The sequence below is a fragment of the Hippocampus comes genome, unplaced genomic scaffold (genome assembly GCF_001891065.2).
Source record: "Hippocampus comes isolate QL1 unplaced genomic scaffold, H_comes_QL1_v1.1 scaffold112, whole genome shotgun sequence".
Classification (NCBI taxonomy): Eukaryota; Metazoa; Chordata; class Actinopteri; order Syngnathiformes; family Syngnathidae; genus Hippocampus; species Hippocampus comes.
This window is the reverse complement of record NW_017805841.1, coordinates 1,427,572-1,447,039: the sequence shown is the minus strand read 5'-3', so window position 1 is coordinate 1,447,039 and position 19,468 is coordinate 1,427,572. Positions and strand designations below refer to the sequence as shown.

Genomic DNA, 19,468 nt, shown 5'->3' with positions numbered 1-19,468 from the left:
GCTTTGAACGCCAGAGGATTAGATTACACATCCATCACACGTCAGACATGGCAGAGGGGAAAGGTCTGCCCTATGGGTTGTATGAATTGCAAGAGCCCAGCACTGGAAGCTTTTGTGAATCGAACAAATGTTTGATTAAAAAAAAAAAACACAGGAAAATAATTGTTGCCTGGACTCAATTTAAATTCACTTTTTTTATCAATCTTGTAACATTTACTTGGAGTGTGAGCAATGTCGATCCTGCTTGGAGACCGGCATAACACGACACGTTTCTGAGAGACAACAATAATGATGACATATTAAATGGCGGAAAAAAAGAACAGTCAGCACAGACCAAATTGTCCATAAACAATGCAACAGGTCTTTCAAAATGTGTTATGTTCTTATGAAACCAAGGTGGAACTTTGTGGTTACAATTCGACAAGGTATTGTGCCATGAAACAAGACTGCACATTAAGTTTGGGCCAGCCAAAGCCCCATTTGAAATTCTTTGCAGTGTCCAGAAGAGGACTTCACACAAGGGATGCCCTTGCAATCTGACATGTTAGAAGCGTAATTATTATCAAGTCAATCTTATGCTCCCCGCCAAAAAATGTTTGTAGGGTGTACATTTATATAACCGGCTTGCTGTACTCGAGATGATTTATCATGGTCCTGTTTACCTGTAAACCACAGTTTCTGAGAACTGCTCCACATCTGTGTTGCATGGACTCAAGAAACTTCTGGCACCTGTCAACGGTTATTGCACCCTAGGACCACTGGACTACATTCCACAAGTCTTCCATATGTCTCGCCTCGCTAGTGAATTAAGGTTCCTTTTAAAACCAACGCAATTATTTTGAGCACAAAGAATGAATGAAATGACTGTACTTGATCAAGATATCGCCAAATAAAGGTGATATTAGCGTTGGCGGGAATTGTTATTCAGCATCCACAGTTTAAATTGTTAAACTGTGGATGCTGAATAAACATAATAATTATGTTCCTCACTTTGAAGGAGAGCAGGGACAAGTAACATATAAACCATACCAAAAAAAAAAAAACTGGAAAAAAGTTGGGATGGTACGCCCTGGTAGCCTTGTTGAGTGAAGCCAATTGTGTTTGGTTGTAAAATGTGGTGAGACAAAGCCCTCTCAGGAGTGTATACATTCAAGAAATTACAGGAGATGAAAATGGTCTTTTATAAGGGGGTAATAGGAATTGAAAGACAAAGACAAACTTGTTCAAAGCTGATGATGACGTCAACAATTTCGACTTTTCTTTATTATCATCAGAAAGCTACTCTGGTGTTGTACCAGGCCACAAAGATAGATCAGGTATGATTAGCATTTAGCAAATTCAATCCCTTCAGCGAGTAGCACCTTGTTATCCTTTTTTTTTTCCCCATCTGCCTTTTGATGGTCATAAAAGGGTGTGCTGTTAAGGTCATTAACATAACAGCCTGCAGTAGAAGTGTTGGATGTAAGGCTCTTTTTGTCACCCAAAAACAACGCGCGTAGCTTTCTATTCACTTTCCTGAAAATGTTAGCTATTGTTTTATCTATCTGAAGGAGAACATTTCGGTCTTCTCAGACTGCACACAGGTGTACCAATTCAGTGCGACGTATTTTTGTCCACTTGTACAGCAAATCAACTGCTGACTGCAGTCATGTGTTTGCATGTGAGCATCCGTGATGACGAGTTCCATCAAGCAAACGGCTCTAATGGAGTCCCGCACAAAGAGTCTACAGTCCAAGCGCTTGGCACGCTCAATTTCACAATCAAACTCTCTCACACGCGCACACACACACACACACACACACACACACACACACACACACACACTGTATATATAAAACAATTTAGATAAATACGAAACATGTCTCAGGCAGAAATATAATCAACTCAAATAGAAAACCACAAAGTATACTGTGTATACGACGTATTCCGAGCCCTCTGCGGAAACGTGTTCAATGAGCCCCAATTGTAACCTTAAAACCATGTATGTCGCAACCACCATTAAACAATTTAAAAAAAAAAAAGCACCAAACAAAGAAACCATTGGGTTGCTGTATACAAATAATTGACCTTCCACGATTTCACCGAGCAATAAGAGACCGTTGAAAAGACGAAAAAGTACCTCTGTTCTGTGCTACACTAAACTTTTAAAAACAAAGGTGGATTTTTTTGCGGGTTTATTTTTTTGTACTTCAGAATAATATGTACAAATTAGGCAAAAACCTCAACCTTGACTGCTTGTCAATCTCTCAGGCAAGGGAGAAGACCTTACAAGCACCCAAGAGAATCCAAACATGGTACCTTATGAACAAGGTCCAATGACTCCACTCAGATGATAAACTCCATCCATCTATTACCTGTTCCGCTTATCCTCACGACGTGCCAAATTCTGTCCCAACTGTTTTCAGGCAGGCATTGGTGGCCAGCCAATCGCAGGGCACACAAAGACAAACAAACAATCTCACTCACAATCACACCTAGGGACAATTTTGAGTGTTCAATTAACCTACCGTGCATGTTTTTTTCTGGAGTACCTGTAGAAAACCCACGGAGGCATGGGGAGAACATGCAGACTCCACACAGAAAGTGCAGGGCCTGATTTGAACCCACGACCTCTGCACTGTGAGGCATATGTGCTATCAGTCCCCCACCATGCCACTGTCGTCAGATTTTCCAGAAACTTGACATGTGGGAGTGATTGAAATTTGGAAGTCAATGTCACCATGTGTTATACATTGTTAAGGAATTTGATATACAGTTTAAAAAAAAGGAAAAAAATGTTTGGTTAATACATCCTTGAGTAACCATAGTTCCGTTAACCTAAAGAATATGTCAGAAATCATTTCAAACATATGGCGCAACAGCAAGGTTGATCTTTGAAGACATAGAGTTATTTGTATCCCAAATCTAAACTGCCGGCCATGTTGACTGAAGCAATCCAATGGAACCATTTAAGTTTTATTTCCTTTTCACTTTTTTGTTGAAGAATGACATTGAAAGTGAAAGGTGATTTGTTTATTATGTGCTGGAACACCACATTTTTCAGGAAATTCAATAAAACTACACCAACTCGAAAGCACATTTGTCGGCGGCACACAAAAAAATTAATAAATAAAAAGAAAACAAATGTGTCCCATGCGGCACCTGTATTGTGAAATAGGTTTTAAAATGTATGTGTGTTTGAATAGGACACAGACATTCCTATTTAAAATTATGTATATTTTTTGAAAAACCATGTATGAAGGAGGAGGGCTATTATTAAAGTATCATTTTCACATATTTTGCTGCCCCACAAATGGCAACTCATACCATTGCGCAAGCTTCATGACACAATTTCTTCACATAACTTTCGGTGTATAATATTCCTCTTCTTCCATTTTGTTTCTCTTCACATTCACTCTTGGGATTTGTTGTTATTTCAGATAAAGCGTCACTAAAAAAGCCAAAGTAAAAGAAAAGAATACAGAGTTTTTGCGCATTTGTGAATGTAATGCAGATTATCATCCATCACGGGGGATTAGAATAGTAAAAAGCCTTCCATGCCAACAAATATCCTTTCCTGTGAACTGTGGTCACACAAGATTTGCTGACGACATGCGTGCTGTGGTTATTAAGGTACGTACATTTTAATTTGAATTATATGACTTCTCAGGGGCAGTTAGACTCGACTTTTGTTGTATTGCGATTTAAACTTTGGCAGAAATCCCGATGCTTTATCCGTCTTTGCTCAAGGTGCAACATATACTGTATTGCAATTACACGGAACAAACAACAAACTGCAATCGCTTACATATGATATGATTACAGGTAAGCAATTCTTAGTTCAACGTATGCTTCTTACGTAAACATTCCATTGTTGATATTAATGGAGCTACTGTTTCAAGACTAGAGTCAATTGAGCCACAAACTCCAATATCATATGAAAGCTCCAGACCAAACTGTTCCACAAAATGTCAACGTCATTATAGGGGATACCAAAAAGGTTAATTTGTGAGTATAAACGACCTTTCCGCTACTGTGATGTAGCCTCTGTCAGCATATCGCATAACATCATACACAGTATAGAATCCCTCTAAAGCATGAAACATCTTTGTCATTTCTGTCAAAACACAAGCTAATCTTATTAGGAGTTTCTCATGCGTCTTACCCAAAAGGGCTCCCAGCAGGCGGATTGAGGTGGACCGTTGGACCATACTCTTGGTTTTAATTCCTCAGCTCAAAGCACTCTGCTTTGAATTCAGCACAGTGTGCGTGTGTCAATATATTTGTAGCACATATATAAATATACGCATATGTATATGTGTCCACGCATGCAGGGCAAGTCGGGCACACTGCTGCGTCACGGGCCTCTTCAGGGGATGTTCAGGGTGCCAAACATGAGTGGTCAGACATCAAGTCTTCATTGCAATTCTGGTACATGCTCATAGCGGCAACTCATTTTGGTTTGTCTCCTGTGCTTCCTTTGCTGCGGAATATCTGAAAACAAAAATAGGAAATGCAATTAGGAAACAGACAAGATGCAAATAATCCCATTGAACACACTGAATAATTGCAGATATTTATAATCCGCAAGAATGCTGCAAGAGAATGAATCCAATTTCAGTCACATTCTGCTACTGAGAATCAGTTGAATTATTTAATTTAATTGTACTGGTGCGTGTCCTCAAACAACCAGCACGTAAATAGCAATAACGTTTGCATTTGTACAGTATTTTCTATCCCAAGCAAGCGTGTGTGTCCACAGTAGGCATATTGTAAACACAAGCTGTACCTCCTGCTAATCTGAACTGGGTTGCAAAATTGCTGCCACAAGGCAGGGCAGCACATCAGTGTAGTGGATACTCATTTACACCAGAATTTGTCAGAATTTATTTCCATGAGTCTTTTAAAAAGAAAGCACTGCAGTTAAAGTAAAAAAAAATAAATAAATCTATAAATTATAAATTAAAGTTAACACATTTTATATTAATTCTGGTAAAAAAAAAAAAAAAAAAGTGACAAATTTAGAGTGAAAATGTGAAAGGCAAATGGAATGCGACCAGTGCAAGAAATGTACAGTATTGGCGGATGAAAACAGCGGAGCTAAAGTTTAAAAGAAAAAAAAAAATGACGAGTGGAAATTCTGATCGGCTGTGAACTTTAGTCACCAGCCATATTGGTTTGTATTCAAAAAAGTTCATTTAGAACACTGGTCACCAGACACCTTTTACTGGGTTACATGCCCCAGTTTTCAAGAGCTGGACCCCAGTATGAGGTGTGGACTGGCCCTCGGAATGGGAATGCGCAGTTGTTAATATGTCGCATCCACCCAATGTTCCCGACATTCATTAATTTGCGACCTGTTTGCGAAGGACGCTCCCTTGTCCTGCCCTCCTCCGCTAATGCTAATATTTTTGAAACATGCCCGTAGGGTACTCATAAGGTCCTTGAGGGCGACCTGGTGGCCACGGGCACCACGTTGGTGATCCCAGATGTATACGTCCTGAAATAACGTTCAATCGCTAATTAATGGTGCTAAAAAAAAATGACAACTACACTGACAGTGTATTGTACGGCGCCTGTTGCCAGCGTTTAGCAGTGGCTCCAACGTTAGCCGCTGGATTTCTTTTCAAAGGCAGTTTTGATTGACCTCAATGACTCGGCACACTTTGATGCTGACAGTTGAACACAGTTGCCGTTCCTACTGATATTTTTTCACAAACAAGGCTCACTGTTGTTCTCACCTGCAAAATCGTTACTGTGGTTCAGACGTCACTCATATAGACCGATATCTATGGGGGAGAGAGTTGTTTCAATATGGAAATTACATTTGTAAATGATAATTGATTTACTGAATTGATATGAACATGCTAAAAAACGTCGCCAATTAATAATAAAATGTTGGACTGTTCGTTGATTGATTCAATGACATTTCTTTTGAAAATGAATAGCAATTTATCTAAAATCTTACTCATTTTTCAAAAGAGGAAAATAGTGTGGCGCAGTTTAAATTTGTTATTAATTTATATTTTTTTATTTTTATCTGAATACCCGATTATTCAATAGCATTTTCAGTGGGGTATCTGAATAAGAAAAAGTTAGGCGCCACAGTGGTTGACTGGTGATTGAGAGTGTGAATGGTTGGTTGTCTATGTGTGCACTGCAATTGGCTGGCAACCAGTTAGGGGGGTACTACTGCCCGAAGACGGCTGTGATAGGCTCCAGCACGCCCACGACCCTCGAGAGGGGAAGCTGGTCAGATATGGATGGATGTATTCCGTTCCAGAAAAAATATATATAATCAGATTACAAGTACATTTGTGAAAAATGTGGATTATTTTACAGGATTACATTTGTAATGCAGGAAGTGAGATGGCACAGTCGAGTCCCCGATCACCCACTCTTAATTTATTGCCCAATTTCCCTGAGTTAGGTGGATAACTGCTCACAATATAGCTCAATGGCTGTCCCACATCGAAGTTTTTCTTGGCCAAGGATTAAATGAGACAGGTCACTGGTTCAGTACGTGGTGGCCTTTGCATGGCCAGTTTGGAAAGTGACTTGAAGGGAATGGATGGTGACTGTTTTCAATCATATTTGCTGGAGCATTTAATTCGTTGTTAATGACATTTATAAAGATACGTTCAAGCTGTCGAAATCATCCGGATTGTTTGTTACCATATGAGGAGCTCGTGGGGCTAACACAACGGCCACAACTTCTAAGTAAATACTTAACTAATTCCCATCATGAATCACCCACAGCTTTATTATTTAAATGCCATAATATCAATTGCATCTGTTAAATTTGTCGCCGGGGGGGGGAAAAAAAAAAAAAAACATTTTTTTCGCTGTGGATATCACGTATCATGGTATCAAAGTTACGAACATGTGCTTGTGCACGTGTGTATTTGTGTGCGTGTGCGGGTGTGTATGAAATGGGAGATTGAAGCTCACTTGTCCTTTTTTACCTTTCACTTGGAACAAACATTGATCATGTGGAAAGGTTTGAAAAACTTTATCAAGCTAGTGAAACTAATTTCCCTCATTATACGTCCATCAAAAACGTGTTGCATTCAAGAACATTCATAAAAATCTTCCCTTATGCACCCACTAATTGTTTCAAGTGGAATCTATCGATCTATTTATTTATTTATATATGTGAGGTGTTGCCTTCATGGACACTTTGAAAACTGCCATTGTTTCACATGGTCGTCTCACCTTCCAAACATCTATCCTGCAATCCATCTATTTATCCATCTATTCCTCCGTCCGTCTTTGCAGCATGGTGCACAAGTGGTTAGCACGTTTCCTTCACAGTTCATGTGCTTTTGATTTAAATTGCAGATGCACAGGCTTCTTCCAACATTCCAAAAACCATGCATATGAAACACCCCTAGGACAGAAAAGACGAGACAAATATCTAAAAATACATCTCATCTAGATTTTTTTTTTTGCTTTTTTTGTGTTGATTTTTATAAGCATATTTGATAGGGAGCAATCCAAAAGGAATCAAAGTATTCAAGTTACATTACTTGAATCTTAATCCTGGTGATCATGTACAATTGGGGCATATATGCTCTGCTACTGAATATGTCCAGGCCGCAGATCTGTGGTTGAGGACAACTATAGTAGGGGGCTTGTGCCCCAGTAGAGATTTATGCCTAGAAACGCCACTGGTTATAACTAAGGATATCCCGATCCGTTCATGTGATCGGAAATTGGGAGGGTGATCACGTGATTTTGAGACGATCCGGTGAAAAATATTGCTTTTATTATTTTCTGAATATTTAAAGGTGATAAAGCTACAAAACAATCAAACTGTGCAAATATCTAGCCACTGAGAAATAGTCAAATTTTGCAATAGGTAAACTGTCTTGCCAAATGTATAAACATTCTCTCAGCAACAACAACAGAAAGCTGAACATAATGGCCGGCACACCACAGAGTTGGCTAGGAGGAGCAATTGCTTCGTCTTTCAAACCTCAGATGACATTTTCCCCTTAAAAAGCACCAGCTCCAAGCTATACAATATACTTTTTATAAAAACCCACATGAGGTTATTTTTCTTCACGATGGGTGTTCCGGAAACTTGAAACAACCGTCTCCAAATCTTCCTACCAGAAATAGGTAATGAGCTGCCGTACATAGAGTCCAATGGTCCGAAATGAGGGCGAAAAGTTTTCTTGTTTGACATCTTTGCTATTATATTTAGGGAGCCTATGATCAACGCAATGACGCAGTTCTGTTGGCCCACAGGTGAACTAACTGGTTTCATGATTATTCCATCTGATTTTGATGTTCCAGTACTCCCAATTTTCTCAGCTTTTGATGTGTTTAGATCGATTAGTCTGGGTAATTTTCAACACTATCCACAACAACACCAGATGGATCACGGAAGAGCACGCCACTGTGATCTGGTTTGCTCGAGAAAAAGAGGACATTAGGAATGGAGCGCTTCAAAATGGAAGAACAATCCAACATTTTTTGTGCTCTAAATGGAAATTTAAAGGCAAGTGTCATGTCTACTAGCCTCCAGAAAATGCCGACTTGTGTGATGAGCATCAAGCTCACACAGTGTGGGCAAAAATCAAGAACAATGCTTGATGGTATAAATAAGTAATTTATTTTGTGGGGTGAAATACATGAGTTGCCAATATTTTGTGTATACACAAAGTTAAAAAAAAAGTAAAAACTATACCAAAGCTTGCATTATTTTCTGGACATACATTACAGGTCATGATTGCTGTGGATTCATGGTTGATATTTAAATTGTCAAAACAAATTTGCCACGGCAGTCACGGTACAAAACCAAAATCCAGTCAGCCCTAGTAAGGCGGAATGAATGCAGGTGGTCCAATTTTTTTTTTACACTCAAAAATGTTGTGTGTCCGTGTGTATGTGTGTGTGTGTGTGAGAGAGAGAGAGAGAGAGAGAGAGAGAGAGAGAGAGAGAGAGAGAGATGTAATGCAATTTAATGCTTCCATATTTTATGTAAATAGCAGTCTCTTTTACATATTTTGAGATGAGATGGATTAGTAAAAATATTTGCCAAAAGCTAATATGACAAAACAATTATTGTGCAGCAACGTCATACCTGTCAACTTTTTGGAGCGCCAACCTGTATAAACTACCAAAAAAATCCTTAAAAAAAGCAAAAAATCCTTATAACATACCAAAGCATTTTATATGTCAAAATAACGGCAGAAAAAAACCCAGGAAATATGAATGATATATTTGTTTCCTTGTAGAACTTGCTTGTACACTACCAAAGTATGCAATGAATACTCTGCTGTTTTCAACTAGGAACCACGTGATTTACTGGAAAGTTACCGGAAATGAAAGCATTCGAGTAGACTAGCACCATTCTGGGCAAAAGCAAACGGAACTACCTGTTAGGGGGGGGGGAAAAAAAAAAAAAAAAAAAAACGGAAATTTTCAGAATCCGTATGATTTGTGCGATATGGCCAGATACGTAAGATTCACCACAAAATCCGTATGAACTATGGCTAAACCGTATGAGTTGACAGGTATGCAACGTACATGACATGTACAGGGGCATGCGGACACCTTACACTGGAGCCATGCCATCAGAGTCATTCGACTCTGTTGGGACAACAAAAGCAGTCCCAAAATGCCTGGCGTCCATGTTCCAGAGAACAGAGCGGGAAAAAAACGTAAGGAAACCCATCCGAACGTTATAGTTATGGAGGCAATAAACCAGCATCCGTGGTAGACCGCAGCCTGACGCAAAGTGGGCCTTTGATCCTCCGGGACTCAGGCAGCCCCGTTCCTAACATGGCCATTCACAGACGGCGTGATAGGCAGAAATAAAATTTTGCAGGACTTAAATAAGGAGGGAGGTCGTTGGGTATTGTCGAAATCCCACTACACACGCACACGGGGCTGCCGTGACTGCCACGGTGGAAATGGAACCTTAACAAGTCTCGATTGAACGAAGATGACGCAGCGAGCAAAATTGTACCACTCCATTCTTGTAACCGGATGTTGGCATTGGAAAGTGGATGCCGACTGCCAAACACAGCAAGCAAATTTCCAAACTGCGGCCAATTGTGACTGCCCTGACTGGCCCCAATAAAAGTCGACTTAAACCGTGAGAAGTCAAAATAAATTCCTGTTTCTTCATAAAGAAATATAACCATCAGTTAACGGAGTCGCAAATCTGTGTCATCAACAGGCAACAGTTTTCTGGGAATTGGTCATGTCGTTTTTTTAAATAACAACCAATACATTTTTTTTTTTTTTTTTAAGCAAACAAAAGCGGCAGACTGTAGAAGGTTTAATAGTCGAGATCAGTGGTTCTTAACCTGGGTTCGGTGAGTCGGTCTCAGGGGTTCAACGGAGCCTCTGCCATGGAGGGCAAGACACCCGACTCAACACGTCAATTAGTTATGACACGCCCACTTAGCCATCACTGGCTGCAGATGATCACATGACATTGCTTGTCCAATCAGTGCTGTGGGAAATTTAGTTCGCTTAGTAGTCCACGTGCGACTGCCGTGATAGTCCGTCCAACAATTAAAAAACAAATAAATAAATAAATAACGTACACTTATCCCTTGAAATTTTATCTACTTTTTTCTGTTTTTAATATTCGCGTTTTTTTTTTAATCTCTTAAATTTGTAATATATATATATATATATATTTTTTTTTTCACTCATGAAGGGTTCGGTGAAAGTGCATATTAACTGGTGGGATTCGGTACCTCTAAAAAGGTTAAGAACCACTGGTCTAGATTATTATGATATCAAAATGCCAATGGCATATTTCAGGTGAGAGGCTGTTTAAATGGCACTGGCTGAAAGTTGTGTTGACACACCATGTAATAACATTCCTAATGCAGGCAAATAATGTTCTTTTCTTAATAGAGCACAAGTACGACCTGGAACGCATGTTAAATATTTGACTGGCCCTGCGGTGGAGACGTAACCCGAATTTGTCCTGCGGTGGAGACGTAACCCGAATTTGTACTCAAGTCGAAGCTTAGCATCAGTAACTATCAGTAACCTACGATAGTGCAGTATTAAAGTCCTAATTATAATAAACATTCATATGAAAATAGATGATAAGTAATGCAATTGACGTCGATCACTTTGGAAAGGGTTACAAAGTTCATTCAAGATCGCAAACAGTCACAAATATGTTTGCCAACAGTTTTAATGGTTGCAAGTAGTTTTTCTTCTACAGGAAATTCTGAACATGTTCAGCATGTTAATCTTTCTTGTGGAAATAGTTTATAGTACTGTAGAGCGGACACCTGCATACCTGTGGTTCGGCAACTATTAATATGCAGTACTTCTATGCTTGTTGAGGAATGTTTTGGGTTTAAAAAAAAATAACGTGTTTTTTTTTTTTCAATGCAATTATAATGGCCGTCAATTACTTGAAGGCTGTTTATTCGCAGCCTGGCTTGGTCTCTATCTCCTGCACAGAGTGGGGAAAAATGTATCTCTAATTGATTTTTTTTCAGTTCTACAATACATCCATCCATTTTTGAATCAGCTTATCCTCATGAGGGTCGTTAACCTGCCATGCATGTTTTTTTGAATGTGGGAAGAAACCAGAGTACCCGGAGAAAACCCACGCAGGCAATGTGGGAGAACATGCAAACTCCACACAGGAAGGCCGGAGCGCGGAATTAATCCCATCACCTCTGCACTGTGAGGTGGACGTTCGGACCAGTCGACCACCATGCCGCCTTAATTCTGTTATTATTATGATTTCATTTGGAGTACCAACTATTTACCAATCCGATACGTTCTCATTTTGGCAGCATAGTAGCCCACTGGTCACTGATGGCGTAGTTGTTCACTCGTCTGACCTCCGTGCCGGCAACATGGATTCAGTTCCCGCTCATTGACGGTCTGAGTGTGAATGGGCGCTGTATGGGCCTTGTGATTGACTGGTGGCCAGTTCAGGGTGCAGTCAACTGGGGTCAGCTGCGGCTCACCCTCGACCCCGAACATGATAAATCTAGAAATGAATGCGTGGATGATGGCAGACTGGTCATCATTTTTGGCTCACAGAAAGAAGATGCCCTGTTTGGCTCCAGCGTGACTGACTTGAAGACCTGACTTTAGGGCAACCTTTGCTTGTGGATTTTGCATCTTCAAATCACAGATTTTTCCTTCAATTGCTCCAAAGTGATATGGCAAGGTGTCAGTTCCATTCCATTGCCCAAGGTGCTGACACATGACATGACTGCCCACTAGTTCTTGGGGATGGGTTAAATGCAAAGAACACCTTTTGTTGTGGAAAGCCCAAAGTTAAAAGGTAATGAATCCTTTTTCCACGTGCCACCTAATTCAGTCTATTTCACCATGCCTATGTTTTGTAAAAAGGAGACCGTGAAGAAAGTAGAACATCAGCGGTCTCCAGAGCCACCTTTCCTGCAATTACGATGCAAGGATAATGCAACTATACGGCTTATAAAACAACAAAGTAGCATTCTTGAGGTGTCATTTCCATACTAACATTCCTGAATCTCAGTGTTAACATGACTAATGACTCCCTGCAAGGTTGAAAAGGAGAGCGAGATTCAGATGCGGCAATGAGCCTGTTGCTCAATGAATCATCAAATGACTGTTGATGGTTTAATCACATGCAGTGATACATTCAAACACAAAATGATTCATACATTTTAAGTTAAAAGGGATTTTTAGTTGGTGAATGGGTATCTTTTGTCTGGAAATGACGCAGGAAAGTAGGAAGTGATTAAGATAAGGAAGAAACTCAAGCACCATTCCAAATCATTCTGGCACTTTCCAGCCTAATCTGAAAAAGTCATTCCAGGACTGGTGTCACAAAAGATGCATTTCATATTCTAACTGCAACATTTCCTAGCTTTCTCGGTCGTGCCTCCATGCACTCCTGAAAGGATTCTTCGAGGATCCTCTGCTGTGCCATCATCACGGCTATCTTGATGTCGGTTTCAAAAGAGGTCGGTCCCCTTGTTGGCCCTCATGAATTTGGAGGAAAAAACGAGAAACAAAAATCACTCGTCGGCAGGTCACGTGAGTAAGGAGGTTGCTCCACCATGGCAACACTTTTCTCATTCAGGACCTGTCAGATGCTCAGGGTACAATGAGCAGGCAGGCACAACCAGGAATTTCGGGAAAATATGTTAATTTTCCAGAACGGGCAGTGTATTTCCGGGCCAGTACTTGGCATCAAAGCTGCTAGTAGACGCCCCCCCCCCCCGACCCCACCATCAACATGTTACGGCGCCACCCCTCCCCCCCATGCCGCCGACATGCGATGCGCCACATGACGGCCCGTCGACGACAACCTTTCGGCACATGACAAACATACCCCTGTCAGCGATAACTTTTCAGCACATGACTGCCGCACGGCAACCGCCCCTCCATCCTCCGTCGAGGATTATTTTTTGCCGCGGGTCAACCGCCATCCACAAATATTCCAGGGCCAAATTTTGGTCCCAGCACGTCCCTGGGCACAACTCTCGCCCCCTCTTGTGCACTAACGAAGCAAACGCCGCAGTTTTATTGTAGCCGTGCTAGTCAATTGGCTGACCCACATTCAAGGGTAAAATTTGTCATTGGAAAGGTCAGCATAATTTGGGACTTGGAACATTTTGTCAGATTATGAAGAATAACAGGACAGTATTAGCTTTTTATACCACTTTTAATGTTTTGCCACTTGCTTGGGTCATTTCCACCCCCAAAAATACATTCATTTGAATATGTGACCATTTTGAACAGCATGGAATGCAAAAAACAAGCGAAGTGCAGCCAGTTTGCAAATGAAACAGAATGTTTTATGGTGGCTTAACTGTAACAGGCAAATACAAACATGAGTAAGCAGCAATGGTTTTTTTTTAAGACCAACTATGAACACCAAGGATGCTTTTAGGCCCGCTGAATGTGATTGCATCTGTTTTGCTTTTGCAAACTTCCCCCATCATGACATGACAAGGAAGCCATTTTACAATGACAGCTCTTTCATGATGTGTTAGGAGATGTGACAAATCAACAGGGAGCTCTTACTACCTCTTCTGATCTGACACCATCATGGTACATGCATAACTATCAATCACAAAGTGCATTGAGAGGTCACAAAGCAATGGAGTAACTGACAGACCGATGGCGGGACTAAACACAAGCCCAGGTTTTAACCAGTGAGAATCTTGTTTTAAGAAGGCCACAACTTCGACGGAGCCTTAACCGAAAGACAATATTGATCAATTTTACTATCCAGCGATCATTTTCTATAGTGACTGTCTTATTAGGGTCACAGGTGAACTCAAGCCCATCCCAAACAACTTTTGAGACCAGAGGTGGAGGGCAGCCCTGGGTTGATTACCAGTCAATTGTTGAACTTTTTTTTTTTTTTTTTTTTTTTTTTTTTTTTTTTTTTTTTTTTTTTTTTTTTTTTTGCAGTTCTATTTAAGAAGAGCACCTCCACTTTCCTTTAAAGCAGCTACATCCTTAAAAAAGCTTAAAATTGTTCATTAGAAGAGATGGATGATCGAAACAATATCAGGAATCAATACCCGCAATCACTTTTTCCTGCCAATTTGACATTTTCTTGACTGACCAAAATGGGAATTTTTCCACCCATCCATCCATTTTCTAGTCTGCTTTTCCTCAAGAGGGTCGCAGGCATGCTTTAGCCTATCCCGGCTCACTTTGGGCAGTTGGCGGGGTACACCCTGAACTAGTTTGCGAGCCAATCACAGGGGGGATTTTTTTCTATATTCCTAATTTTCCTTTTTTACATTGTATGGTGAAAACATAGTAAGGGTTTTCGTTCTCTTACCCACGTTGAAATCTGTAATTTTATGATAGCCTTGTTTCACAACAATATATAAATGCTTCAAAATGTTCACTAAGTTTAAAAACGTAGTTAAGAGAAGCAGCAAATGAAATAATAACCTGCTAGCCAAAAACTGCGCTCCAATACCCCAAATAACACATTTAAATCAATATCCAATTCCATGTCCAGCAGATATTTAAGCAATATACAAATCTATTATACACTTTAGACTTGGGTCACATCACAGCTGACGAAAATTTTGTAAATCGTGGTTGCATGTTTACGCATTAAAATTCCATTCATACCCAATGCGTCACAATTGCACCTGACGAAAGTGAAACTTAAACGTGGCAAAACACCTATACACGCACCTTTTACCGGCTTTTCATCCCCAATGCCGTCACACTTCTCTCAGGTGCGCCCGGCTCCAATGCTGCCTGAGGAAGATGATAGAAAATCCAATCAAGAAATTCTTACGAGTTCATTTAGGAATTTTCATCACTTGCTCTCCACGGTTATGCCTGTGTTCTCTACGCGAGCACAGAGACTGTAGAGTAGACAAGAGCGCAACAGGTTGTCCTGTCTCCTATTACGTCAAGTTTTTAGATCACATCCCACATCCAGTCTGCTGTCAAAATAAACGCAATGCTCACGGTTGCGCCTCAAGAGCAGAATTGAGCCCAGTCACCGTGGAGCACTTCCAAAATTCACGTTTTATATTTTAAATGGCGTTTGTTTGGGAGGAGAACTCTAATTAAATCCAAGCGTTGACATTTGAACACTTGTTCTTTCAAAATATTTTTGAAATTGTTTGAAATTGAAACAGCAATTCTTATTTATATTTGAATGAGACTTTATGTATAAATTATATGTAACCTTATATGTAACCTAATACAAGCATCTAAACTATAACATCTTACCAGTTCGACATCCATACCCTGATCCTTGAGCACCTGCTTTGTCATGTAAGCATCAATCAACAGCTCTAAAATATGTGTGATTCTGTCAACCTAAATCTTGAGATTTCACCGGGTGTACATGTAATTCAATTCAAATTTGAAATACTACAGTAAATTGATTTTACTTTGAAAGTCCAACCGGGTGAGTTTGGTGTATAAAGGCAGGCTTGCTACCACACGTAGACCTCAATCGCTTCTCCGCACACACGCCGCCGGAATTGACATGTTTCCTTTATCCGGGCACGGCGCCAGGATTTTTTTTTCTTCCCCGGGGCTAAGGGGTGGCATGACCAATATGTTGGGATGGTGCAGGGGGTGGGGAGTTTGCGGGTGGACGAATTTGCTAACTTTATTTACTTGAGAGGTTCTCTCGGGTTTTTTTTTCCCAATAAAAGCATGATACACATCACAACCATAAGGCCGGAAGTCTGGAACTGCCAATGTGGGGAAAAAACATTTTGACTCAAAGTCTTTCGAACATATTTGCATTTAAATACTTAAAACAGCATTTTCCAGACAACGCCATGGGGTTTTTATTTGTGTTCATTAGAATAATAAGGCACAGTACGAATAAGGGTACATCATTAAAATGTTTTCTTTTTTGCAAATGTTTCTGTTTGTCTATTATTCTACTTATTTTTTTAATATTTATCGTGCGTGTTTGAAATAAAAATTGCTAACTATCCGTGTCTGTGAAAGGAGTTATGGGACAATCTTTTTTAAAACAAACACACGGCGGCACTCCATTTCTGTGGTGCTTGCTAGCAAACGATTTGAACAAATGGGATGTTTTGTGTATGCATCTGTGTGGCTGATTTTTGTCATGATATGCACACTTTGTCATCAGGTGGCAAAAAATCCGTAAAACCGGGCTAATGATACACAAAAGAACAATCACAAAATTGTTACCTTTAAATCTGAATTTTAACTTACCCCCCTTCTGAAATCGGGTCTTCAGTTTAGCAAGGCAGTGGAATCTCACTTCAATTCCATTTTTTTTTCGTTTTGCCCGATAGGCCACACATATCGGTTATTTTCAAGCAGTGTGAACAGTACAATTACATATTTTTTAAATCCTTCCTGAGCCTCTTTCATATATGGATATAAATTGGACATGTCTGTGATGCGTCTGCAGTATGAACGCTCATCCACTCACATCTGACCTATACGTCGTCAAAAGCCCAATATAAAATTCCGTGCAGGTGGGACGGAGAGCCCAGGAGACCACTGATATTGTCCGTGAATCTGCAAAGTTTTTTTGAGTAACCGTTGTTGTCTTTGCATTTGATTTTAATTCCACTTGAAACATGAAGCAAAAAGTTGCCGTATGAGGTGATAGTAGTAATTCAGCCAAGCAGACGGTTCATTTATTATGCGCGAGAATGACGTGACATCATCTTTAGTAGTCGCTATTAAATGAGGAGATCGAGAAGCATTGCCTCATATCCCTAAAATATTTATGCCTCCTCCCGACTCGTTACTCTGGTGATATGACATGAGAAAATGAGCCTGTACATGCAGGACCATATTTACTTACGTAAACACTGCTCTTTTTTTGTACACGACACTCGACATCGTGCTTTGTACGGAAGCCTATCACATCAGCATCACGGATGCACATTTTTATCGCAACGAGTACACAAAAAGATCAGGCAACAAGAAATAAGACTAATGTAATACTACGGTACAATCAGAGGTGATTCTCGTCACAAGGCAATCCAGGCAGCTCCTTGGGACCCCCAAGAGAGTGGTTGAAAGATTTTAGTTTGAAGACTTTTATTTTGAACCATGACTGTGTGTTAATTGACACTTTCATCGCCTTGTATTTTTTGTATTGTGCTAATTTACTTAAGTACTTCCCAGCAGCAAAAGTGGTTGTGTGCATTCGTCCTTTCCATCAGGCTGGAGCCTCTCCCAAATGGACACTCCCTTGAAAACAAATGACAAAGAGAATCAATTAATTCCTCAAACCATAACTTCATTTTGATATGTATTAATATTTACAGACTTCTTGCTCTGGATTTGTCCCACCTGTGCACAAACTTTCATGGAAATTGTTGGTAAACCACCAAATAAAAAGAACGAAAACAATACCACCCCCTTAGTGTTTGGTGGTGCTCATAATAAACATATTTTGAGACAAATTACCTGAATGAATCTCCCTTTCAAAGCAGAATTGTTTACTTTTGTGTTGGTACTCAAATGACTGCAGGCTGATCCAAAACTGAATGGGATCCGGCCATTTGTTTGTTCGCATCAAGAAAGCTTTATTTGCCCAATAAAGAGTGCCATTATTGTTGTCTCAATATTAGGTCAGTGACATCAGAGTATTTAAAAGGAAGGTTTTGTCACAGGTTAGCCTCATTGTCAGAGGTTAGGGCAATGCATAAATCTATAATCATCGTGTTTGTGCTGAGTTCAGAGGGGAAATCCCATGAGGATCAGCAACCTAGATATGGTCGGTTCAACCCAAAAGGGAATTTTCCTTCAAGCATCATTTCCACGGTCCATTTGACTCACCTAGTATGGTTGCCACATCAAACAGCACAAATATTTGGGGTTATTTAAAAAACAGTGGCCCTCAAATGGAAATATTGTCAAAGGACAGGAAGGAACAGCAAAATCAACGCATATAAACCATTAAGAATGCCGCTGATAGTCAACAGGAAGTCATGTATTCTAATCACCCGTCACACAAAAAGGAGTTTCATGACTATATGTGCCAATTTCAACGCTTCAATGAGACAAGACAGATTTCCAAGATGACATAAATAGTCCAGAATAAAAAGTAATGAAAGTCTTCAATTCGTGAACATTTGATATTTTGGAATTTTGGAATCTGAAATTAAATGATAAAATGATCTAAATTCAAGCACAATGCATTTTCAGACTTTGTGGTCAAGAAGCAAGGGCCAGTAACATTCCTGGAAGGCAGGGGTGTCCAATTCCAGTCCTCAGCGGATCCTATCGAGCATGTTTTAGACGTATCCCTCCTCCAACACACCTAATTCAAATGATCAGGATTATGATCAGGTTTCTCAGAGGGGACACCTTTGCTGTGAGGTGTCCCTTAATGTAATTTAATTGTAGCGCAAATGTGATGACTTTTTCATCTACAGTTTAGTTTTTGTGTTGCATTTGTTTTCATATTAGATATCATATTTAGATTTAGGTTCATCTTTTTGTACCATTGCAAATTTTTTTCTTGCAATAACTGCATGGTTGTGACTCATTGACACGAGCATCTACACCAGCGGTCATGGTGCACATGGTCAATAATCGATTGACGATCGATCATCATAATCGATCATTATCACGACTTAACATTGATTTTAAATTGCGAGTCCCCTAACTGAGCCACTACATTATCATGGTGTAGAGGTTTGTCTTTCCCAATGACCCGAGGAGCTAAGTTGTCTGGGGCTTTATGCCTCTGACAGGGTCATCCAAGTCAAATAGGTCCTAGGTGAGGGACCAGGAAAAGCATGGCTCAAAAGACCCCCCATGATGAAGAATGACATTGAAAGACATTTTCCCTTGCCCGAACGTGGGTCACAGGGTTCCCGCCCCTCTGGAACCAAGCCTGGAAATGGGGCTCGAAGGCGAGCGCCTGGTGTCCGGGCCTGCACCCATGGGGCCTGGTGAGGCTCAGCTCAAAGGGACCACATGGGTCCTCCTTCTCATGGGTTCATAGGGGCCATAGGGGTCGGGTGCAATGTGAGCTGGGCTGTGGCCAGAG

At 40.3% G+C, this 19,468-nt stretch overlaps 1 protein-coding gene across 1 annotated transcript in view; it reads right to left on the bottom strand.

Annotated features, from left to right (window-relative positions):
- The window catches only part of il34 (interleukin 34), a 39,348-nt gene extending 23,978 nt beyond the window's left edge, over positions 1–15,370 (bottom strand). Inside the window, exons 1-2 of the mRNA XM_019888415.1 lie at positions 15,142–15,370; positions 4,145–4,473 (exon numbers count right to left, since the gene is read on the bottom strand). Of these exons, the coding sequence (XP_019743974.1) occupies positions 4,145–4,190 (46 nt within the window). The 5' untranslated portion in view covers positions 4,191–4,473; positions 15,142–15,370. The remainder of the gene's footprint in view (positions 1–4,144; positions 4,474–15,141) is intronic.
- Positions 15,371–19,468: the final 4,098 nt, after the last annotated feature.